General features: G+C 42.4%; 1 protein-coding gene across 2 annotated transcripts in view; it reads left to right on the top strand.

Annotated features, from left to right (window-relative positions):
- grinaa (glutamate receptor, ionotropic, N-methyl D-aspartate-associated protein 1a (glutamate binding)) overlaps window positions 1-24,615 on the top strand; it is a 49,551-nt gene extending 24,936 nt beyond the window's left edge. For both annotated transcript variants that reach the window (XM_078426063.1, XM_078426072.1), the window contains exons 2-7: window positions 2,183-2,554; window positions 4,058-4,173; window positions 11,805-12,005; window positions 13,007-13,135; window positions 15,727-15,870; window positions 20,676-24,615. In XM_078426063.1, the coding sequence (XP_078282189.1) occupies window positions 2,209-2,554; window positions 4,058-4,173; window positions 11,805-12,005; window positions 13,007-13,135; window positions 15,727-15,870; window positions 20,676-20,825 (1,086 nt within the window). In that variant the 5' untranslated portion in view covers window positions 2,183-2,208 and the 3' untranslated portion in view covers window positions 20,826-24,615. The remainder of the gene's footprint in view (window positions 1-2,182; window positions 2,555-4,057; window positions 4,174-11,804; window positions 12,006-13,006; window positions 13,136-15,726; window positions 15,871-20,675) is intronic.
- Window positions 24,616-26,031: the final 1,416 nt, after the last annotated feature.

Raw genomic sequence — 26,031 nt, 5'->3', positions numbered from 1 at the left:
ATCTAGCTTGTCCATATATATATATATATATATAATTATATATATAATTTTATATGTTTCTATTAGATCCCCTCTCATCCTTCTAAACTCCAGTGAATACAAGCCTAACAAGAAGGGACAAAGCCGGCTGTACTTTTTGAGAAGCCTCTGCTCCTTCAATGTCTGCAGTAAGACGCTGCAGATGTTCTACCAATTGGTAGAAGCCAGTGCCATATTCTTCGCTGCCGTGTGCTGGGCTAGCAGGGCGAAGGCTGCGGACGTCAATAGGATCAACAAACTCACTAGGAAGGCTGGCTCCGTCCTGGGGGCGGAGTTGGATTCATGGGAGGTGGTCTTGGAGGGGAGGATGCTCCTAAAACTGCGGAGCATCCTGGACAACACAGCTCCCCCCTCCATGACACACTGGTCAACCTGAGGAGCACCTCAGCAACAGACTGGTTCCACCGAGATGCAGGTCAGAATGCCACAGGCGATCCTTCTTCCCTGTGGCTATCAAACTTTACAACTCCTCCCCCTTCTGTCGTGGGCTAGACTGAGATTGACTCCCCTCCCCCCCACTCTCCAATCTTTGCACATCCCCCAAGCCTTTCCACTCGTCACTTTAATTTCATGTTTCATGTTTTTTTTATGACTGTTGGCAGATCAATTTCCCTGCTGAGATAAATAAAGTTCTATTGTATCGTATCATAAAGGGATTGATGAGGGTTAAATTGAGACATTGTCAACATGGACTACAGCAAGGCCTTTGGCAAGGCCCTGCAGAGTAGGCTGGTTTGGAAGATTAGGTCATGTGGGATCTAGGGTGAGCCAGCCAATTGCATCCAAAATTGTCTCGGTCGTTCCAGGCAGAGTGGTGGAGGGTTGATATTCAGCCTGGAGGCCTGTGCCCAGTGCTGTGCCGCAGGGATCGGTGCTGCGTTCACTATGGCTTGTCATCTGTTTTAATGATGTGCAAGAGAATGTAAGTGGCATGATGGACAAGTTTGCAGGGAATACCAACATTGTATTGTGGGTAGCGGAGAAGGTTGTCTAAGGTTGCAACAGGATATTGATCAACTCGGAAAGTGGGCAAAGGGACGACTGGTGGAATTAACGTGGACCAGCACGATTGAAACGCATTTCGGAAAGTTGGTGACTGGATACTGAATGTTGATACTGAACAATGAGACCTTGGGATAACAAGTCCATAGTTCTCTGAAAATGGAGCATGGGTACATTGGGTAGTGAAGAAGGCATTAAGGCAGGTTTGCTTCATCGGCCAAGGCACTGAGTATAAAAGTTATGGCGTCATGTTATTGTTGGCGAGACTGCACCTAGAGTACTATTTGCAGTTCTGGTCACCATACTTTTGGAAGAATGTGATTAAAGGTAATCGAAGGTGCAAGAATTGCGGATCTATGAATGAAGCCACCAAAAGAGGCGATAGGGGCAGGAACAATTGGTTTAAAAAAACATTTGAACATGTACATGGATAGGAAATGTTTAAATAGGTAGGAAAAAAAACCTGCAGATGCTGGTTAAAATCAAAGGTAGGCACAAAATGCTGGAGTAACTCACGGGTCAGGTAGCATCTCTGGAGAGAAGGAATGAGTGACGTTTCGGGTCGAGACCCTTCTTCAGTCTGAATGAATCTGAGGCTGCGTTTTTAAACCTGAATATTTTAAATTTGCAGGAAGCAGGAAGACAATGGTTTATGATCAAACTGAAGTTCTCGTGTCTTAATTTTAATAGAGAAAAAAAATCGACTTCTGTTTTGCCATCATGAATTAACATGCAATAGTGACAATATTTGTACTGAAAGCCGGTATTTGAATGTTTGCCTTTTATTCATAATCCTATAATTTTGATACAGATTGTTGACGTAGCAATACTTTCTGTCGGTTTTCCAATGATTGCTCCAAGCTAAGTATAAAATTGTGGACACAAGGAATTGCAGCTGCTGGCATTTTGAGCAAAATACAAAGTGCTGGAGGAATTCAGTGGGTCAGGCAGCATCTGTGGAGGGAATGACCAAATGACATTTTGGGTTGGGTGAGAAGAAGGGACCTGACCCAAAATGTTGCCTATCTATTCCCTCCATAGATGTCACTTAACCTGATGAGTTCCTCCAGCACTTTGTGTTTGTCGTATTGATTGTTGTCTTCACTAATGAAGTAATTGGACTCTTCTTCTCGCTTTGTAGGTGAAGGTTAAAGATTGGTGTTGTTGATGATGTCCCAGGAGAAGGCATATCTGGTCTCAGGAGATCCACAGCAGCCTCCACATCCACATAACGAGATGTCTTTCGGAAACGAACACTTTCCACAACAGCCTCCACCATATGGGCAACCCGCTTTTCCTCCAGCTAACTACGGGCAGCCTGGTTTTCCTCCGGCTAATTATGGCCAGCCTCCGTACCCAGTAGCAGGTTATGGTCAGCCACCCCTTCCACCATTGGCCTATGGGCAGCCTGGCATGCTACAAGGATCATTTGGAGAGCCACCACAACCGGTATATCCACAGGCACCATTCCAGCAGCCCCCCATGCCACCACCTCCCATGATCCATGCAAATGGTAAGAGTTACCACCTTTCAAATGTTTCAGTCATTTTACTTCTCCTTTCACTTTCCTTTTTACTTGGGATTTTAACTGCGATCTGCATTCTTGCGGTGTGCAGTCTGTAGCCTCTAGTTTGCTGCAAACAAATGTTGGCTCATTGTGATGGATCAATTTATCTTTGTTAGAAGAAATATAAATGTTTGCATGCGGAAAATCGCAGGAGAAGGGAGGATTCTTTTTGGGATATAGAGTATGGCTTAGTACAAAGTGGGTAATGGATCTTCATGAGAGAAAGCTATTAGTTTTAAGTGGAGAAGTGGGTGGAAAAACTGGATAAAATATTAAAAGGTGTTAAAAAAACTAACAATGCAAAAACCGCTTAATTTGTATGGGTTTCTAGGTTGTAAATTGTGGATTCAGTCTTAATTCGTAGAAATGGGAATACTATTGGAAGCTTGAAGAATTGTGCTCCTTTTTATATTTGAGCAAAGCGATAAATCTGGCGACAGGCAGTTAGCCTGCAGTAGAGAGAATTTGAGGCAGTAATCTCGAGAATATAATGAAGTTTTACTTTTGAAAGACATTAATAAATTTAGTTTAGTTTATTGTCACGTGTACAGTGAAAAGCTTTTTGTTGTGTGCGATCCAGTCAGTGGAAAGACAACACATGATTACAATCGAGCCATTTGCTGTATATAGCTTCATGATAAGGGAATAACGTTTAGTGCAAGGTAAAGCCAGCAAAGTCCAACCAAGGATAATCTGAGGGTCACCAATGAGGAAGATAGTAGTTCGGGACAGCTCTCTGGCTGTGGTAGGATGATTTGGTTGCCTGATAACAGCTGGGAAGAAACTGTCCCTGAATCTGCAGGTGTAAATGGTATGTGGCGAAGATTTCGTAAAAGCAAAGTAACAAATGATGTCCCAAATGTGTAGGATGGAAGTTGGTATAAAGGTTGGACAAAGCTGTTGGTGGATACGGAACTCTTAGCTTGTGAACAGAGGCATAAATGCAATAGTAGTTGTAATAAACCTTTAAAGTTCACAAGATGGGGCTTTGCTTTTTAATTTTAATAGGCAAACATTAAAGAACCCTCTGGACATGATGAGCTCAATAGCCACTTCCTATGTTATGTTTCTTCGGCCACACAATATCCGTGTCTAATGTTTAACTAAATGCTGCCCTGTACCCTGTATGGGATGTAGTTCAAAACTGTTTACCATGGGGGGTTGAGGGGGGATGGAGTGGATGAGTGGGGGGGGGGGGGGGGGGTGGGGGGGAAGGGGAAGGGGGCAGAATGGGTGGGGAGTGGGGGAGGGGAGGGTGCTAGATCAATGCAGGAGAGGAGTTTGGGCCCAACGGATCCACCCTTTTCTCGTACAATATAAAAGCCATACAAAAAACTCTTAATACATTCTTGGTGTCTGTACATTCAATATTGCTAGTGTCATTCTCAGCAGTATACTTTCACGTTGTTCTGCCATCTGGTGGTAAGGAGTTTATTTCCTTCCTTACAGTTGGCTCGGGAAGCCCTGGCTATCATGATGATGTCCCTCCATCTTATTACGACAATGAAGAATTCAGTGCATCAAACTTCGAAGATAAAAACATCCGCCGAGCATTTATTAGAAAGGTGAGGATCTCTTGCTTGGAACCTTAAAAATGTAACAACAAACTAATCAGGGCCTCTGCAGGCTACGAGCAATCAGCATATGTTTGGAAGCCTGGTGGGATGGATTTGCCGGCTCCTGTGGGGCCAGAAGGATTTTTTGCCGGGGGGAATATTCACAAAAAAAAGCTTTTTACTGCCTAGCTGTCCCTATCCGTTCATCACCAACTCTGCTCTCTTCCAGACATACTGATAAACCTCTGCTTCTGAAAATATTTATTTTGTGCTTTCTGCTGATGCATTAGTTGGCTCATTTCTCATCTGTTCTGTTCTTGTAAACGTGCATCTGTTTAGTACTGTTCATAACCTCAAGGCAATCCAAACAACATCGAAGCCATTACTCTGTGCATTTTCCTAAATGCATATTACTTTTGCTGAAGTGAGTTTCCACAGGCAGCAATACTGCAGCAGCCAAAACAGTCACTTCCACAACCTGCAATCTCATTGAATGAATAATCCTGACATTATTGAACCAGGGGATCAATCCTGGTTCAATAAGGAGTGTAGAAGGGGATACCAGGCCACCACTAGACGTAACTAAAAGTGAAGAAACAAGGAACTACAAATGCTGCTTTACCAAGGATAGGCAGAAAATGCTGGAGTAACTCAGCGAGTCAGACTGCGTTCACTGGTGAATGTGGATAGGTGACGTTTCGGGTTGGGACCCTTCTCTGCCTGACCCACTGAGTTATTCCAGCCATTTGTATTTTTCCTCTGTAACTAAAAGTGAGAAGCTGACCTAATGAAATTACAATGCAGCACTTGTGGCATGCTAAACAACACGCACTAGACAAAACTAATTAATCTTGCAACTTGTGGATCAGATTGCAGCTGTGTAGTCCTACCACATCTGGCTGACAATGTTGGTAGACACAGCTAACAGAAGATGTCTCCATCCTTCATAATTTATGGGCTGAATCATTTGCAGGCATAGAGTCATAGAGCGAAGATAGACCCAAAATGCGGGAGTAACTCAGCGGGACAGGCAGCATCTCTGGAGAGAAGGAATGGGCGACTTTTCAGGTCAAGACCCTTCTTCAGACTGAGAGTCCGGGGATGGAAGGGGGAGATACAGAGATATGGAAGACATCAAAGAAAATGTAGAATAGATCATTGTTTGCTGGGAGAAGCTAACAACAAAGCAAACAGAGATAAAATGTAATCAGGGACAGTCAGACTGGTCAGAAACTGGGAAGGGGGAGGGATGAAGGGAGAGGGAAAGCAAGGATTCATACCGCTGGGGTGTCAGTTGCCCAAGCAAAATATGAGGTGCTATTCCTCCAGTTTGCGCTGGGTTCACTCTGACAATGGAGGAGGCCCAGGTCAGTGTGGGAATGTGAGGGGGAGTTAGTGTTTAGCAACCAGGAGATCAGATAGGTTTAGGCGGACTGAGCAGAGGTTTAGTTCAGTTTAGAGATTCAAACCTTTGACCCACCATGTCCACGCCGACCAGCGATCCCCGCATATCAACACTATCCAACACACAGTTTTTACATTTACCAAGCCAATTTGGAATGGAATGGAATTCTTTATTTTCACATGTGACTAGGCACAGTAAAATTCATTGCTTGCATACCTAATGTATACAAATACATTGGGTATGCAAGCAAAGAATTTCACTGTGGTCTTTTTACATTTACCAAGCCAATTTAACTACATACCTGTACGTCTTTGGAGTATGGGAGGAAACCGAAGATCTCGGCGAAAACCTACGCAGGGTACGGAGAGAACGTACAAACTCTGTACGGACAACACCCGTAGTTGGGATCGAACCCGGGTATCTGATGCTGCAACTCTACCGCTGTGCCACCGTGCGCAAAATGATCGCCGAGCCTGCGCTTGGTCTCACCGATATATAGGAGTCCACACCTACAGTAGATGAATCGTACCTACAGTAGATGAATCATAGAGTGATGCAGTGTGGAAACAGGCCCTTTGGCCCTACTTGCCCACACCGGCCAACATGTCTCAGCTACATTAGTCCCACCTCCCCGCAATTGGTCCATATCCCTCCAAACCTGTCCTATCCATGTATCTAATTGTTTCTTAAATGTTGGGATAGTCCCTGCCTCAACTACCTCCTCTGGCAGCTTGTTCCATACACCCACCACATTTTGTGTGAAAAAGTTACCCTTCAGATTCCTATTAAGTCTTTTCCCCTTCACCTTAAACCTATGTCCTCTGGTCCTCGATTCACCTTCTCGGAGCAAGAGACTCTATGCATCTACCCAAACTATTCCTCTCATGATTTTATACACCTTAATAAGATCACTCCTCATCCTCCTGTACTCGAAGGAATAGTCCCGGCCTACTCATCCTCTCCCTATAGTTCAGACCCTCTAGCCCTGGCAACATCCTCGTAAATCTTCTCTGTACTCTTTTCAGCTTGACATCTTTCCTATAACATGGTGCCCAGAACTGAACACAATACTCTAAATGCAGCCTCACCATCGTCTGCAACATGATCTCCCAACTTCTATACTCAATACTCTGACTGATGAAGGCCAATGTGCCACACGCCTTTTTGACCACCCTATCTACCTGCGACTCCACCTTCAAGGAAACATGCACCTGCACTCCTAGATTCCTCTGCTCTATAACACTCCCCAGAGCCCTTCCACTCACTGTGTAGGTCCTGCCCATGTTAGGCTTCCCAAAATGCAACACCTCGCATTTCTCTGTATTAAATTCCATCAACCATTCCTCAGCCCACCTGACCAATCGATCAATATCCTGCTGCATGTTGAGCCAATGGTGCAGATTTGCAGATCCATGTTTCAGTTTGGTAAGTCGGGCGAGTCGTGGCAAATACCTTTCAGTTCAGAAAAATGTGAGGTGCTGCACATTGGGAAGTCATACCAGCACAGTGAATGTGAGGGGCAACTTTCACACAGAGGGTGGTGGGTATATCGAAGGAGTTGCCAGAGAAAGTGGTTGCAGCAGGTGCAATAACAATATTTAAAGGACATTTGAACAGCTACCTGGATAGGAAAGGGTTTAAAGGGATATGGATCAAACATGTGTAAATGGACTGGCTTAGATGGACATCCTGATTAGAATGGACAAGTTGGCTGATAGGTCTATTTTGTGCTGTATGACTGTGTCGGCTTATTTTCTGAGATCTCACTCTCTGCCCTTCAATCATCTTGATTCCCTGCATGTGATAGCTAGAACAGAAAATTGGAGCAAGAGTAGGCCATTCGGCCCTTTGAGCCTGCTGAATCATTCGAACTGATCATGATTGATTCTCCAAATCCTGACCCTATTGCTACTTTCTCCCCACATGCCTTGATTTCTTTACCATAAGAACCCCTTATTGAATATATTTAATAATTTTGGGCCTCTGCCACCTCCTGTGGTAGAGAACTCTGCAGGTTCATTACACTTGTGTTTGAAAAAAATTCTCCTCATCTCAGTGCTATATGGCCTATCCCCATATCACATCACCTGTGACTCTGAATTCTAGACTTTCCCTGCATGCTGACTTTCATTGACTGGCATGCAAGGATACCCAGGTCTCATTGCACCAGCTCCATTCCAAATCTATTGGCTTTCTGTAATTGCCATTAAAGAGGGTTTATCCACATTATACTACATCTGGCATGGATTTGCTGCTCACCGAATCTGTCTCAATCGCTCAGACGCCTCGCTGCATCTTCTTTGCACCTCACACCCCCACCCGGCTTCATTTAATTCACAAATTTGGAGATACTACATTTAATTTCCTCAGCTAAATCATGAAATATATATTGTCAATAGCTGGAGTCCTGTGGTGTCCCACTAGTTACTGCCTGCAATCTCATTCTGTTTATTCCTTCTCTTTGCTTCTTATATGCCAACCAGTTCTCTTAGTATCAATATATTGCCCCCAATTCCAAACTGAGTCTGAAGAAGGGTCTCGACCCAAAATGTCACCTATTCTTTTTCTCCAGAGATGCTGAGTTACTCCAGCTTTTTGTGTCAATCTTCTCTCATGCCAGCTCTTTTGAAAGCCTTTGGAATTTCCAAATACACGCAATGGTCCTTCCCTATTCATTTACTAGTTACATCTTGAGATATTTGTCAGTAAATTAGTCGTGCTTTATTTCCCTTTCATAAATTTGTGCTGGATTTTAACTAATCTGCAAGTACTTTCCAAAAACTCTAATAAATCTTTAATAATAGAAGTCCAGCATTGTCTCCACTATGGATGTCAGGCTGACTGGAAAGTAGTTCCTCGTTTTCTCTCTCTCGCTCAATTTTGTATAAATAGTGGGCGTTACATTGGCAACTTGCCAATCGATGAGGATTGATCCAGAATGCTGAAAAATAACCACCAAAACATCCAGTATTTCTAGGGCTATGGGTTGCAGATAATTGTACCCTGGGGATATTTTGGCCTTCGATTCCATTCATTTCGCTCCCAGTTTTATTTTTCTTAATTCCTCCCTTTCACTCGATCTAGGCAGAACTGGAGTATCTGTTCAATTTGTCTTTTTTTCTCCCAGTTATAGATTTCTGCTCTTGACTGTTTTTTTTGTCTTAACTAATTTGTCTTAACTAATCTTTCTTTTTTCCCCCACACATCTCTAGGCTTTTAAACCAGTTTTTGTGTTCCCTGCAAGCTTACCCTCATGTTGTTTATCTCTCCTTCCACCCCCACCTCCTCCTCCCATTGGTTTTCCTTTGATAAGTTCTAAACTGCTTCCTTTCCTTTCTGGTTTGTTGCATTTTCAAGTTAATTTCTGTATCTTTTCCTTGAATCTAGTATTATACATAACTTTCTTTATTTTGCCATGGTTGAGTCTTCCTTCCAGTTTTTGTTTTATGCCGGGTAGGAATGACCAATTGTTGTCGTTTATCCATGTGTTTCTTAAACATTTGCAATTGTTCATATCATATCATATGAACAATTCATATCATATCATATCATATCATATCATATACATACAGCCGGAAACAGGCCTTTTCGGCCCTCCAAGTCCGTGCCGCCCAGTGATCCCCGTACATTAACACTATCCTACACCCACTAGGGACAATTTTTACATTTACCCAGCCAATTAACCTACATACTATCACTCCATATCTTTCCAAGATGGCACCCAAGCCAGACGACTCTCTGCGTGCTGGTCCCAGAAGTAGATCTGCAATCACACATTGCAATCGCTCCACTCATTTAAACCTCTACTCCAATAGCAGCAGTATTTCTTATTTCTATACACAGTGGATGGCTCCATTATAATCATGTATAGTCTTTCTGCTAACTGGTCAGCATGCAACAAATGCTTCTCAATGTACATCGGTACAGGTAACACTAGACTAAACTATAAATAATGGTTTCCAATGATTTGCATACCCTGATAGCTCACCCTGCAGTTGCTTTGACATTTCCCTTGATTCAGATTCCAGTCTTTGAATCAATCACTGCATTCTCCATCATAATCAAGAATTGGATCGTATCATGATCACTCCTCCCCAAGGAGCCTTGCACAACAAGATTGCTAATTAATCTTTTCTTATTACACAATACCTAGTCACGGATGGCTTGCTTTCTAGTTGGTTCCTAGACGTACTATTCAGAAAACCATTGCCTAGACACTCCAGGAATTCTTGCTCCACACCTACAACATAGTACAGTGCAGTGCAGATACAGGCCCCGTGGCTCACAATATCTGTGGCAGAAATTATGCCAACTTAAACTGCCCATGTGCCTGCACATGGTCTATATTGTTCACATATATTACAAATAACTGGTCTTAGCAGTAATCCCTGCCTTACAGCGCTTGATATAGATTTCCAGTAAAAAAATCACCACGCCACCACTACCGTCTGCTTCCTATCACCTAGGCAGTGTCGGACTTAATTTACCAACACACCTCGGATCCCTTGTGCAGTCTACTTCGGCAACCTTGACAAAACCTTATTAAAATCCGTATAGTTCGTTTAGTTTATTGTCATTTGTACTGAGGTACAGTGAAAAGCTTTTTGTGTGGTGTGCTATCCAGTCAATGGAAAGACTGGACATGATTAAATCAAGCCATCCACAGTGTACAGGTCAAGCCATCCACAAGCCATCCAAAGATACAGTCCAATAAAGTCCAACTAAAGATAGTCCGCAGGTCTCCAAAAGGTAGATGACATTAGGACCACTCTCTAGTTGTTGATAGTATGGTTAAGTTGCCTGATACCAGTTGTGAAGAAACTGTTCCTGAAGGTGGTGTGCGTTTTCAAACCTCTGTACCTCTTGCCTGATGTGAGGAGGGAGAAGAGCGACTGTCCATGGTGAGACGTGTCTTTAATTATGCTGGTGGCCTTGCCTTGGCAGTGTGAAGTGTAGATGGAGTCAATAGAAGGAAGGTTGGTTTGCATGATGATCTGGGCTGTGTCCAAGTCTGCAATTTTTCGTGTCTTGGATGGAGCTGTTCCCAAACCATACAGTAATGGCATTGGAACAGTCCACCATACCAACATTATCAAAAACCTTATCAAAGTCCATATAGTCAACATTTTACTGTCCTGCCTTCAGCAATCTCATTATTACTACCTCAAAAAAATACTCAGACATCTTCCCTGGACAAAACCATATGACTCTCTTCATCTATCCCTGCCTTTCTAAGTGAATATAAATCTTGTCCCTCAGAATCTTTTCCAACAATTTTGCTGCTGCTTATCCAAGCCTTACTGGCTTGTGGTTTTCAGGATTATTCCCGCTGCCTTTTTTGATCAACGGGACAGCATTAGCTTTTCTTCAGTCTTCTGTTACCTCACCTGTGGCGAAGGAAGATACACAAATGTTCATCAGAGTCCCAGCAATCTCCTCCCTTGCTTCCCTTGGCATCCTGGGATGGATCCCATCTGGCTCTGGCTACTTATCCATCCTAATGGGCTGCGTATTTCTAGCATTTCCTCCTTCCCGGTACAGATGTGCTGTAGAATATCGGTATACCCCTCCCTTACCTCTACAGCTTCCATGTCCTTCTCCTTGGTGCGTACCGAAGAGAAGTATTCATTTAAGATATTGCTCATATCCCCAGGCTTTACACACAGATTAGCCATCTGATCCCTGGAGAGACCTTTCCTTCCTCAGTTACCTTCTTGCTTCTAATGTATTTACAGAAAGATTTGGGGATTCTCCTTTATTCTAATTCATAGCCATTTTTGCCTTCCTTGTTGTGTCATTACACATGTTACCTTCATTTGCCAGATTAAACCTTCAATATACCTCTTTTAATATTATAAACCTCTCTGGTCTCCCCTCAACCACCGATGCTGCAGAGAAAACAATCCAAGATGTCCAACTTCTCTTTATAGCTAATACCCTCTAATCCAGGTAGAATTTGGGTAAACCTCTTCTACACCCTCTCCAAAGTCTCCACATCTTTCCTGTAATGAGGCGACCAGAACTGTGCGCAATACTCCAAGTGCAGCCTAACCAAAGTTTTATGAAGCTACAACATGACTTCCTGACTCTTATACATAGTGTTGCGGCCGTTGATTAATGTTTCATTTGTCTGGAATTTGAGGGAGTAGGAGGGGCGAACAAGCTTAATGTCTGTTGGAAGTGTTGAGTTTCGTGCTTTGATTTTCACAGGAATTATTATTGTCTTCCTTTGCAGGTCTACTTGGTATTGACTGTACAACTGCTGGTGACGTTCGCCTTTGTGTGCGTCTGTACGTTTGTTTCTGATGCTAAGAAGTTTGTCAGGCGCACTCCCTGGCTTTACTATGCATCGTACGGGGTATTCTTCGTCTCACTTATTGCACTCAGCTGTTGCGGAGAATTCAGAAGGAAGCACCCCTGGAATCTCATTGCTTTGGTATGTAACCGTATCATCAATCCTGTTTACTCCAGTTGAAAAGAAGGCGGGAGGTTAGGAGGGAGGAAGACTAATTGTAAACTGAATTAGTATGTGAATTTTCCCTTTGACCACTAAACACCTTGTATTTTGAGAAATTGCAGGCTTTTCTGCTGTCATTTTGCTTGAGAGGGTACAATACATTATCAGTCACAAGAGATCGCAGATGCTGGAAACGAGTCCAGATGAATGGTCTTGACTCAAAACGTTGACTGTTCATTTCTTTCCATAGATGCTGCCTGACCCGCTGAGTTTCCCCAGTACTTTATTATTCAGTCGACGTTGCTTCATCTGCTCCACCTGAGCCACCGTAAAGCCATTAAACTTAAAGATATCCTCCCAATCTAAAGCAGTAGACAATATCTGGACAGTTATTATAGAGTCCTACAGCACACAAACAGGCCCTTCGGCCCAAATTGTACATGCCAACCACGATGCCCCATCCAAGTAGTCACATTTCCCAGTGGCTGACCTATATCCGTCCAACCTTTCCTATCGACATACCTCTCCAAATGTTTGTTAATGTTTTTCATCTGCGTTAACTACTGCATCTCAGAGCTTGTTCCATATGCCCATCACCTCTTTGAAAATGTTACTCCTCAGGTTCCTATTTAATCTAACTCCCTCTTACCTTAAGCCTATGTCCTCTAGTTCTCGATTCTTCTGCCCTATGCATGCACTCTATCTATTCCCGTCATGATTTTATACACCTCTATAAGATCACTCCTCAGCCTCCTAATCTCCAAAGAATAGTCCTAGCCTGCATAATCTCGCCCGACAACTCAGGCCCTCAAGTCCTGGCAACATTCTCGTAAATCTGCTCTGCAATCTTTCCAGCTTAATGGCATCTTTCCTATGGCAGAGCTGACCAAACCTGAACAGTTTATTCACTGTTTCTTTTCTGTCTGAGGTACACTAATTAAATACAAATTTTCATAGCTTGGTTTTGTTTTGTCCTGCAGTCCGTCCTGACTCTGAGCATGTCGTACATGGTGGGAATGATCGCCAGTTTCTACGACACGGATTCGGTCGTGATGGCCATTGGAATCACTGCAGCCGTTTGCTTCACCGTTGTCCTCTTCTCCATGCAGGTGAGCATTACAAACGCCTCGCGTACAGGAGTGTGACCCTGATCAGCGGGCCACCTACAGGCAATTAAAAACAAATCCGGAGGGAATGCTGTGGATTCCAGCATGTGATTTCTAAATTTGGCTTTTAGTTTTATAAATATCTTGCTCCAGAAACGGAGGCTGGAACATAATTGTCAATAGTCAATAGTCAATAGTCGTTTATTTGTCACATACACATAAATGTGCAGTGAAATGAAACATTACCCGCAGTTAAACAATAAGACCAATAAGAATAATCAATAAAAATGCAATAACACATACAATCACAACTAACACCAAACAAAAAGAAACATCCATCACAGTGAGTCTCCTCCAGTCCCTCCTCACTGTGATGGAAGGCCAAAAATGTCTTTTTCTCTTCCCTGCCGTCTTCTCCCGCGGTCAGGCTGTTGGATTTGCCACGTCGGGGCGGTCGGGGCTCCCGATATTGAAGCCGCCGCTGGGCGGTGAAAGGTCAACGGCCTATTTCAGGCCGCGCCGGACGGTGAAAGGTCCGCGGCGGGCCGACCCAAGCCCCGCGATTCGGGGCGGGCGAACACGCTGCCTCTGCCGCTGCCGGAGCTCCCGATGTCGGCCCCCATCCAGGGGCCTGCGGGCTTCCGACGTCCACGCGGCCCGCGCCGGAGCCTCCGGAGACGAATCGCAGCCGCTCCCGCAGCATCCGCAGGCAGCCAGCGCCGCAGGTGGTGAGTCCGGGCCGCGGGCTCTGCAAACCAGAGCCCCAGGTGGTCCCAGGTGCATGGCCGGTGGTAGGCCGCAGCGGGAACGGAGACACGACACAGAAACAAAGGTCGCGTCTCCGTTCGGGAGAGAGAATTTTACAGTTCCCGTTCCCTCCCACCCCCCCCCCCCCCCCAAACATAACATACAAACACTACACCATATTAAAACTACAATTCATACAAAAACAACAAAAAACACAAAAGACAGACGGACTGCAGGCAAGCCGCAGCTGCGACGGCAGCGCTGGCTCCTCCCAGTTCAATGCTACCTGTTCAATGTTAAAAGGATAACAGCTATTGCAGCTGAGCCTCAGGTATATATTCTTTAATTCACATTTGAAATTTTCCATTACGGCTCATTGGACTGGGGGTTGGAATCCATTGTTCATTCCACAGAGACCAGTTGTTTCATTGTCTTGCAGCTGAGATGAACTTGATAAAAACAACGAAACCTGGTGCCTCCTTGTCTTCTAACATTGTGTTGCCTCTACGGTTGTTTAAACTCTTGCAGAACACAACTTCTCCAACCTCTTGTCAGTGCTCAGTCCCATCGAAATGAAGTTTGAAAATGTTGAATGGAGACACAAGAAACTGCAGATGCTCGAATCTTGTGCAAAACACAAATTACTGGAGAAATTCAGTGGGTCAAGCAACATCTTTGACCCTTACTCCACCCATCTGCCAATCAATCCCGCCTCACTTGTATCCACCTATCACTTACCAGGCTTTATCCCACCTACACCTCTTTTTCTACTTTCCATTAGTCTGAAGAAGGGTCCAGATCCAAATTGTTGTCTATCCATTCCCACAGATGCTGTCTTACCTGCTGAATTCCTCCATCACTTTGTATTTTGTTGAAAATATTGACGTTGTTGTGTTCTTTATCCTGGATTTCCATTATTAATTATGAATTGTAATAAATAATAGAGTGCCAGGTGGGACAGTTAAAGGGGGAAAACGCAATATAATCTGTGAATCACTTAAAAAAAAATGGTTGCACTATGGCATTTTTAAAAAGAAACAATAATTAACGAGAAATGGGTAGGGATAAAGGATCAGTAGAATCAAGGAACTGCAGATGCTGGTTTACCAAAAAAGAACCAAAATGCTGAAGGGCTCATCTTGAGAACACGAATAAATTATGTTTTGGAACCCGACCCGAAACGTCACCTATCCACGTTCTCCAGAGATGCTGCTTGACCTGCTGAGTTGTTCCAGCACTTGTATTTTTATTTAGGGGTAAAGGTTCAGTGTTTTTTCAAGGGTCAAGAGTTTAATTGTCATGTGCACTAGTTGTGGAACAATGAAATTCCTCTTTGCTGCAATTTTACGTGCTTCACTAATGCAACAATGCATAACAAAATACACAATAATTAGCAAAACAATAAATTAATATTTTGTAGTACTAGGTAACCAGACCATTGTAGTGCAAAACCAAGTAGTGCATAATAGTGCTAGATGTAGTGCAACCAAAACAAGCTAGACAACTGGGTGGCACAGCTGGCAGAGCCGTTGCCACACAGCGCCAGAGACTTGGGTTCGATCCTGCTCTTGGTGCTGTCTGTGTGGTGTTTGCATGTTCTCCCTATGACCGCGTGGATTTCCTCTGCCTTCAGTTTTCTCCCTCATCACAAAGATGTGCGGGTTTGTAGGTTAATGTGTTTCTGTAAATTGTCCATAATGTGTAGCATATAGAACTAGTGTGAACGGGTGCTCGATGGTCTGCAAGAACTCGGTGGGCCAAAGTGCTTGTTTCCATGCTGTAAAAAAAAAAAACTGTTTTGGAAATTAGACTGTTGCCTTGCTGATGGATTGTTTTCTACTTTACAGACAAAGTATGACTTTACTTCCTGTATGGGTGTGATGCTGGTGTCTGTGGTCGTGCTCTTTTTCTTTGGGATTCTGTGCATTTTTATCCAGAACCGGATTCTGCAGATTGTGTATGCCTCTGTTGGTGCACTGATCTTTACAGTGGTAAGTATGAATGCGCCATTCAAGGACAAAGTCCCTCTTTTTTACTGCCTCGATTCTCTGAGATTGATTTTGTACAATCTAAAATATAAGTCAAACAATCAAAACCTGTGGTGGGGAAATAGGATTAAAGAAAGGGTGAAAATCTGATTGCAGTGCAGGGAAGGGTGAATTGAGACCATGGGTGTGAATGGCATCAGATCAACACTAGCTTAGATGGGGCAACTTGGTCAGCATGGATGAATTGGGCCAAAGGGCCTCTTTCTATGCTGTGACACTCTGACTCTAACACTGATTGAAGAGGTTTGGGAGTCCCAAGAGAGGATGGAGGTGGTGTTTGGTAATGGCTTATTATTGTCAGATACAGGGAAAAGCTTTGTTTGTGTGCTATTCAATTAAATCATACTGTACATGAGTATAATCAAGCCATACACAAGTACAATGGGTAGAGCAAAGAGAAAAATACAAGAATACAGAATGTAGTGTTACAGTAGTTATAAAGTCGTAAGTGATAGGGGTAGAATTAGGCCATTCAGCCCATCGTCTACTCCGCCATTTGATCATGGCTAATCTATCTCTCCCTCCTAACCCCATTCTCCTGCCATCTCCCCATAACCTCTGACACCTGTACTAATCAAGAATCTATCTATGCCGTAAAAATATCCACTGATGGCCTCCACAGCCTTCTGTGGCAAAGAATTCCACAGATTCACCACCCTCTGACTAAAGAAATTTCTCCTCTTCTCCTTCCTAAAAGAACGTCCTTGAATTCTGATGCTATGACCTCTAGTCCTAGACTTTCCCACGAGTGGAAACATCCTCTCCACATCCACTCCATCCACGTCTTTCACTATTCTAATTCAGTATTCACAGTCCATCCGGTCCAGGTGATATTATCCACCTTCAGCCCTTTCAGCTTTCCAAGCACCTTCTTCCTAGTAATAGCCACTCTACTAATTTCCACCCCTGACTCTCTTGGATTTCAGGCATCAGTCTTCCACTGTGAAGACTGATGCAAAAATGTTATTCAAGTCCTCTGCCATTTCTTTATTCCCCATTATCATTTCTCCTGCATCATTCTCCAGCGGTCCAACGTTCACTCTTGCCACTTTCTTACTATTTATATAACTGAAGAAACTCTTGCTATCCTCTTTTATATTATTGGCTAGCTTACCTTCGTATTTCATCTTTTCTCCCCGTATTACCTTTTTAGTTACCTTCTGTTGTTCTTTAAAAGCTTCCCAATCCTCTGGCTTCCCACTAATCTTTGTTATGTTATACGCCTTTTCTTTAGGTTTTATACTGCCCTTGATTTCCTTTGTCAGCCATGGTCGCCTTTTTCTTCCCCTCGAATCTTTCTTCCTCTTTGGAATGAAAAGATCCTGCATCTTCTGGATTATTTCCAGAAATTCCTGCCATTGCTGTTCCACTGTCATTCCTGCTAGGGTCCCTTTCCAGTCAACTTTGGCCAGCTCCTCCCTCATGTCAACATAGTCCCCTTTGCTCAGCTGCAATACCAACCCATCCGATTTCATCTTCTCCCTCTCAAATTTCAAATTAAAACGTATCATATTGTGGTCGCTATCTCCTAATGGTTCCTTTACCTTGAGTTCCCTTATCAAATCCGGTTCATTACATAACACGAAATCCAGAATTGCCTTTTCCCTGGTAGGCTCCACCATAAGCTGCTCTAACAATCCATCTCGGAGGCACTCTATAAATTCCCTTCTTGGGGTCCAGTACCAACCTGAATTTCCCAGTCTGCCTGCTTATTGAAATCTCCCATGACCACCGTAGCACTGCCTTTTTTACATGCCAATTTGATCTCCTGATGTAACTTGTACCCTATATCCTGGCTACTGTTTGGGGGCCTATAAATAACTCCCATTAGGGTGTTTTTATCCTGCTAATTCCTCAACTCTATCCACAATGATTCTACATCTTTGGTCCTATGTCACCTCTCGCTAAGGACCATATTTAATTCCTAACCAACAGAACTACACCATCCCCTCTGCCCACCTTTCTGACTTTCCGATAGGATGTATAACCCTGAATATTCAGCTCCCAGCTCAGATCCTCTTGCAGCCATGTCTCTGTAATTCCCACAACATCATAACTACCAATCTCCAATTATGCTACAAGCACTTTGTTTCTTATACTACCCGCATTCAATTCCAACACCTTTAATTCACCTCCTTTCTCACATCGGTCCCGATTTTACCTGACATTCTCTTATGAGGAAGGATATTCTTGCTATTGAGGGCGTGCAGCGTAGGTTTATTAGGTTAATTCCCGGAATGGCGGGACTGTCATACGTTGAAAGGCTGGAGCGACTAGGTTTGTATACACTGGAATTTAGAAGGATGAGAGGGGATCTTATCGAAACGTATAAGATTATTAAGGGGTTGGACATGTTAGAGGCAGGAAACATGTTCCCAAAGTTGGGGGAGTCCAGAACCAGGGGCCACAGTTTAAGAATAAGGGGTAGGCCATTTAGAACAGAGATGAGGAAAAACTTTTTTAGTCAGAGAGTTGTGAATCTGTGGAATTCTCTGCCTCAGAGGGCAGTGGAGGCCAATTCTCTGAATATATTCAAGAGAGAGCTAGATAGAGCTCTTAAGGATAGCGGAGTCAGGGGGTATGGGGAGAAAGCAGGAACGGGGTACTGATTGAGAATGATCAGCCATGATCACATTGAATGGCGGTGCTGGCTCGAAGGGCCGAATGGCCTACTCCTGCACCTATTGTCTATTATCCCTTCTGAAATTTCCGTCCCATTAATTCGGGAGATATTTATAACATTTCCTGCACTCTGTTTCCCATTAACTCCACCCTTATACTTCCAATTGAATGACCCCAGCCCCCAATATTTAGTTTAAAGTTACAGAGAATGTGCAAATTTAAGAAAGTGCAAGGTGTGTATCAAGCTAGTTTGGAAGATCGGGACTGAACCTTAACTTATGGGAGGACCATTCATTAGTATGATAACAGTGGGAAGAAACTGTTCCTGAATCAGGTGGTATGTAATTTCAAGGTTTTGTATATTCTGCCTTATGGGAGAGAGGAGAAGAAGGAATGACCGAGATATGAGTGGTTCTTGCTTATCTTGGCTGCTTTCCTGAGGTAACGCCAATGGACGCTGATGATGCTGAAGATGTTGTCGATGTTGGGGGATCCTGGTTTGTGTGGTGGACTGGGCTACATTCACAACACACTGCAATTTTTTGTGGTTTTGGGCAGAGCCAAACCAAGCTGTGATGCATCCCAATAGGATGCTTTCTACAGTGCATCAGGCACCGATGATCAGTGATGTCTTATGTAAGTGCCTGGGACCATTGGTAGGTGGTGAAGGGAGGCATGAAAGCAAGTTTTGGAAGATGGTTGCAGTATTGAAGCTGGCTCTGGCAAATTATAGTGTAGTGAAAAAGAATAGGGGGTTGGTATGCCCCAATTTAAGCCAGTGACTCAATGAATCCATAGCTTCTTGAAAGTGGCAATACAGCGGATAGGGCAGTGAAGAAGCCATGTAGTATGGTTGCCTTCATAGGGGTGTCATGTTGCAATTGTACAAATATTGATTGAACGGTATTTTATTGTGTGTAGTTCTAGTTGCTGCACAGGAAGGATGGGAGTAGATGGAGAATGTAGTAGAGATTCACATGGAGATTGCCTGGAACGGAGATATAAAGAGAGGTTGGCTTGGCTGGGTCTACTTTTGCTAGAATATAGGAACTGGAATAGAAGGCTGAGGTATAGAGGGTTAAAATTATGAAGAGCATATATAGCCAGAATCTTTTACCCAGGACAGGAAAGTCCCGAGCTGGAGGGTTCAGCTTTGAAGATGAGGGGGAGAATTTAAAAGAGAGCTGTGAGAAGTTTCTACACGAAAAGTAGTGAATATCTGCAACGAGTTGCCAGAAGAGGTGGGGAGACAGATATAATCATATCATATCATATCATATCATCATATCATATATATACAGCCGGAAACAGGCCTTTTCGGCCCTCCAAGTCCGTGCCGCCCAGTGATCCCCGCACATTAACACTATCCTACACCCACTAGGGACAATTTTTACATTTGCCCAGCCAATTAACCTACATACCTGTACGTCTTTGGAGACAACTAGACCAAGTGAACCTGTTGGGCCCAAACCTCTCCTGCATTGGTGCAGCATCCTCTCCTCCCCCACTCCCCCTCCCTTCCCATCCCCTTCCCCTCCCCCCCTCCTCCTCCCCACCCACTCCATCCCCCTCAACCCCCCTTATCCTCCCTTCTTCCCCCTCCCTCCTTCCCTAGGAGATAGAAACTTTAAAATGTGAATAACTACACCAATTTCAATGAAACAACTTCCATTAGCACCAAAGGGACAACAGTGAGTAAGGTGGGCCTAAAATTGTTGCGCTATTGTGTACCGTTTTGGCTGTAGTTCAGGAACAAACAAACAAACGAGAGTTTTAGTATATAGATGTTTAAAGGGCTTTTATGACAAGTACCTTGATGGGAAAGGCGTAGCGAGATACAGGTCTAATGGTGGCATAGACGTCCATCGTGGTTAGCATGGATGAAACGGGCTAAAAGGGGACATTTCGGTGCTGTATGTTTCTGTGATTTCATGAAACAGTCAGGGGATGTGTACAGGTACATGGATAGGAAAACTTAAGGGATATGGACCAAAAGCTGGCAAATAGAGCCAGCGGATGGAACATCTTGGTCGGGATGAATGTTGGGCCTATTTCCATACTGCATGACTCTATTTACTGTAAAGGATTTTTCTGTCGAATTTAACTCGGTTGCTGTCCTTTTTCAGTTTTTAGCCATTGACACGCAGATGATCCTGGGGAATAAACAGCTGGTTATCAGTCCGGAGGAATACATTTTTGCAGCACTCAACCTTTATACCGACATTATCAACATATTTATGTTCATCATGATGATCATCGGGCACAGCAGAGAGTGAGATCTCAGTGGATGAGGAAGGTTGTTCTCCTGGCGTTATGAAAAATTTATCCCAAAGCCATCTTTCCTTGTATTGTCTAGGTTAATGAATCTTCCTTTCGAACAATTGCCTCCCCTGTGAATAAGCATGTTTGCATGGATGGGCAAATGTGAATGTACAGCTTCACTCGGGCTATCAGAGCGTTCAATCTCAGTCGCTTGGTGGATCAGGTTTACCTGATATTCCCCTTCACATGTATAGTCCTGTCAGTTTAAGGACTCATTATTCCAGATCAAAGATCTGAAGAATAATTGCAAATAGTTCACTTAAAAAAAATCATTTTGAAAGAGTAAGATTAAAGCTATATTGCAAACCACTTTATTATAGTAATAAATTGAAGTATACTGAGTTGAAGGCCACTTGAGAACAAAAAAATCCTATGCCTGCAAACATGCTGATTTCTAGTTCGGGGGTCTGTATTATCCCAAGTGAACCTCAACCTGCACGTCTAGAGTTGGCAAAATTAGAATTCAGTTACTAAATGTGAAACCTGTAAAATTGTGAATTATGACAGTTTGATTTAGTTAAAAACTGCAGCTTTAATATACTGATCTTGTTGACCTATGCAGGCTATCTGTATGTGGAACATAACAAGAATTTTACAGTGCAGGCTGGAGTGCGATTTTGCAACACATTAGTAGTAATTGTTTTAAATGAGCATTTAAGACAAGCAACAAAATTTGTCAAAATCAAGCAGTTGTAATGTCCGCTAATAAAGTTAGCATTGGCCGTCCCTTGGCCCTGAATGAAGCTAGTGCTTAATGAAGAAAGGGACTTTTCTTCTTTTTCATATGTAAACAACTTATTTTCACATATTGGGAGAGCTTTGGATTTACTTTCAAGCTAGTATCCACTAGCATATTTCCATTTGAGAAATAATGCCCCTCTTTGGCTTGCTGAGTTAGGGATATGTTCTGAGAGTGCTAACTATATTTTTGGGTTAAATAGTAGTAGTTTCCAAGTAATGTTGCTGTGTACCGTTGTAAATTGATTAAGATTGAATTGCATGCTCACAATTTCTTTTCATTTTTCTCAGATTTACAGATTGAATTTTGTGATACCATGCTTTCACCATTATTTGATAGGCTATCAGATTAAAGAGAGCAGGCTCTGAGTCCACGAGATAGTAACCTAAGAGACATTAATGTCTTTTTTCTGGATATTAGACTGCTAAAAAATATTTTTGTTGTACTTGAATTCTTTCATTAATGATTGAACAGTTACGATCTGGGCCTAAGTCATTGTCCTGCCCTCTTTCTCGCCCCCCCCCCCCCCCCCTCCCCCTCCCCCCTCAATTTGAAATGTTTGTGACCAGCTGAAGAAATCTGGTCTTGTCAATTAGGATTTAGAGCGTTTGGGAGCAGAAGAGAACCCTGCATAGGACAACAGATGTTAATGCGCTGCACCTAACTCCAATGACACAAATCATGTAGGATTAACTTTGGTGTACATTTTTTTTTGTCTTTGTTGTAACTGCATTACTGTGAACAGTCACGGGGACCATGCATCAGTAATGACACAGTCCAGCTGAACAGTCCAGAGTTGCATGCATGTGGACGGTAAAGTTTCTGTAACCAGCAAGCATGAGGTAATGAAGGATTTGATTTGTTTAAAATTGAATACAATGAAGGGAGCCGGTCCAAAGAAATTAAGAAAATAGTTTAATTTGTTACAGTGAAATGAAAGTGAGAAGAATGTATTGTGCTTAAATTTCTAAAATGTTATTTTTGATTGTGAATCCAGAGTTTGTACAGCTGTTCAAAAATGCATGAGTAAAACTAGTTTTAAATAATGATGTGTGAAGAAGTCTGCTGTAGTAATTGAACTAACTGAAGTTCAGGTATTTATTTCTAATGACTATTCTAAGTATTTCTTTCTTATGTACAGTCTAATCCATTTACATCTTGACAAAGTGAAGAATTTTCTAGCTTAACTGCTTTTGTTTTGAAACATGCTTTTAGTTTAAAGAAAAAAATGCATATCTCTTCAAAGGTGGTAGTGGAACATGCAAAGGTGCTCAATGTAGAAACAAAGAACTGCAGATGTTGTTTTACACAAAAAGATACAAAGTGCTGGAGTTACTCTGTGGGTCAGACAGCATCTCTGGAGAACATGGAGAATTGATGATGTTTCGGGTCAGGACCCTTCTCCAGATTCTAGTCCTGCTGAGTTACACCAGCACTAACATTTTTAAATTGTGTTTATCTCCTAAAATAATCCTGCTGACTCTTGTCTCTGATTTCAAGCAGTGCTTTTTTTCTATCAACATTTGCTCCTCTTCTGTTTTGATTTTGTAACCAATCAATTAATTTAATAAAATAACTAAAATGTTACTCAAACTATTTAACATAACTTTTGTGAGATGCCATTGCATTGTGCTGGCGCCTACTGTCATGAAAAAGGCATTGGTTTTGGGCCGAAATCAATTTGTACCATTGAACAACAAGCTCACTGATATTTTCGGCTCCCATTTTTGGAATTTGCTTGTTCCACAATTGCAAAGTTTTTTCCAAGTGTTTTGGTTATAGTGAGTTAATACATATTCCTTTCGCTCTTGACTCCTTGGATCCTGCCTGCTCCACTGAAAAGGTGAAATGGGTGTCTCATCTTTTCTGACTTGGAATCTTTGGTTAAATGCTTGGCTTCTAATGGATTTGTGAAAATAGTCTTGACATCAAGTAGGCATTCTTATTCCAGCTGCAGCTGAAGAAAATAATGAAATTGGTACTGCAAAAGGTGTCCTTTAAAATGTTTTGGGTGAAGCAGATTGAGGCGGTGAAACAAGAAACTGCAGATGCTAGTTTACAACAAAGAACAAAAAGTACTGAAATTGAAACGTTTCTAAACTTTACATAATCATAATTTCCATTGATTGCATGAGTCTAATTTTGTAATGTCCAAAATGAAGGAACCTATAGTGCTTAGTAATTTTAGCCCTTCTCAGATATAATCTTTTGATTTGCCTCTTAATTTATCTGATTTTTGCTTTTGTTGGTTTAATCCAGGTTATACCTGTTAATTTGAGAATTTGATCTTGCTGCATTCTTCGCAGATTGAAGCAATTATTTATACAGTATTGTCTCTTTAATGTTGACGAGATTTGATGCATCTTTAAAAACGATACATGGAAACTCTGGTAGACCTTAGCAAAAATTTTCAAAGTTAGTTTGTATCCCTTCAGTTACAGTTTTCAACTAAACACAGCCCTGGATGTATAGTATTTATAAGATTTGAAACTATTTATTGCTTATATTTTATGCATGATATTTAAATCTGCAGCATTTGAAATCATTTCAAAATAATTGTTTTTAAAATAGAGTAAGATTTGATAAGCTTTATCACTAGAATAAATTTGGGACTGCTGGAAGCTTTTCCTTTTTTATCCTTGATTATCCTGAAGTTGCAGGATTTTTTTCAATAATTTCTCTTTATGGATTATTGGGTAGGAGAGTGAGCTTTGGATGTGTTCTTTGTTTGATATAAAGTTTACTACATTGTTCTTTCATGTTTTAAATTGGCTAAAGTGTAGAGCAAAGCCACTCTTAACAAGTCCAATTTTCTAAACACCTCAGTATTTACTGTTACCGAAGTTAGATGCCCAGTTGATAAATCTGAAAATGCGATTGCCGGAGATCTGTAAATACAGAGGTAAATGCACTTCAGAGATGTTCTGTATTACTATATTAACTTGTGCCCTGTTGTAGTGATTACACGAATAAACTCTTCATGCACTAACTGGTTTCATCATTTGAAAGTGAGTTTCTGAGCCAGCTGTTAATTCTCCATTTTTTAACTGAATTTTGTCATTCTCCTTTGACCAAAGGAAAAAATTAAGTCAAATCAAAATGTTAAAATGTCTTTAGTTATTAATTTTCCTACACTGCTTAGTTATTAATTTACTCATCGATCTTATTGAATGTTTTCCATATTTAAAATATTCTTGTAATAGTTGGTTTAGGTTTATTATACTCACGTGTACTGAAGTGTAATGAAAAGCTTTGTTTTGCTTGCTATCAAGCAGTTCAGATATACTATACATAAATACAATAAAGTCAAACTCAAGTACAATAGGTAAAGCAAATTTTCACTTGCACCTCCTCCAACCTCATTACTGTATCCGCTGTTCCAGGTGTCAGCTCATGTACATCGGTGAGACCAAGCACAGACTCGGCGATTATTTCGCTGAACACCTCCGCTCAGTCCACCTTAACCTACCTGATCTCCCAGTTGCTCAGCCCTCCAATTCCCAATCTGACCTTTCTGTCATGGGCCTCCTCCATTGTCTGAGTGAGGCCCAGCACAAATTGGAGGAACAGCACCTCATATTTCGCTTGGGTAACTTACACCCCAGCGGAATGTTGTCCCACTTTTTAAGAAAGGAGGGAGAGAGAAAACGGGAAATTATAGACCAGTTAGTCTGACATCAGTGGTGGGGAAGATGCTGGAGTCAATTATAAAAGACAAAATTGCGGAGCATTTGGATAGTAGTAACAGGATTGTTCCGAGTCAGCATGGATTTACGAAGGGGAAATCATGCTTGACTAATCTTCTGGAATTCTTTGAGGATGTAACCAGGAAAATTGACAGGGGAGAGCCGGTGGATGTGGTGTACCTTGACTTTCAGAAAGCCTTTGACAAGGTTCCACATAGGAGATTAGTGGGCAAAATTAGAGCACATGGTATTGGAGGTAGGGTACTGACATGGATAGAAAATTGGTTGACAGACAGAAAGCAAAGAGTGGGGATAAATGGGTTCCTTTCAGAATGGCAGGCAGTAACTAGTGGGGTACCGCAAGGCTCGGTGCTGGGACTGCAGCTATTTACAATATACATTAATGACTTGGATGAAGGGATTAAAAGTACTATTAGCAAATTTACAGATGATACAAAGCTGGGTGGTAGTGTGAACTGTGAGGAAGATGCTATGAGGTTGCAGGGTGACTTGGACAGGTTGTGTGAGTGGGCGGATGCATGGCAGATGCAGTTTAATGTGGATAAGTGTGGTAAGAATAGGAAGGCAGAGTATTATCTGAATGGTGTCAAGTTAGGAACAGGGGACGTACAATGAGATCTGGGTGTCCTAGTGCATCAGTCACTGAAAGGAAGCATGCAGGTACAGCAGGCAGTGAAGAAAGCCAATGGAATGTTGGCCTTCAAACAAGAGGAG

Source organism: Rhinoraja longicauda, chromosome 2 (genome assembly GCF_053455715.1).
Source record: "Rhinoraja longicauda isolate Sanriku21f chromosome 2, sRhiLon1.1, whole genome shotgun sequence".
Classification (NCBI taxonomy): domain Eukaryota; kingdom Metazoa; phylum Chordata; class Chondrichthyes; order Rajiformes; family Arhynchobatidae; genus Rhinoraja; species Rhinoraja longicauda.
Note: the sequence above shows the minus strand (reverse complement) of the source record. Positions and strands in the feature narration are given on the sequence as shown.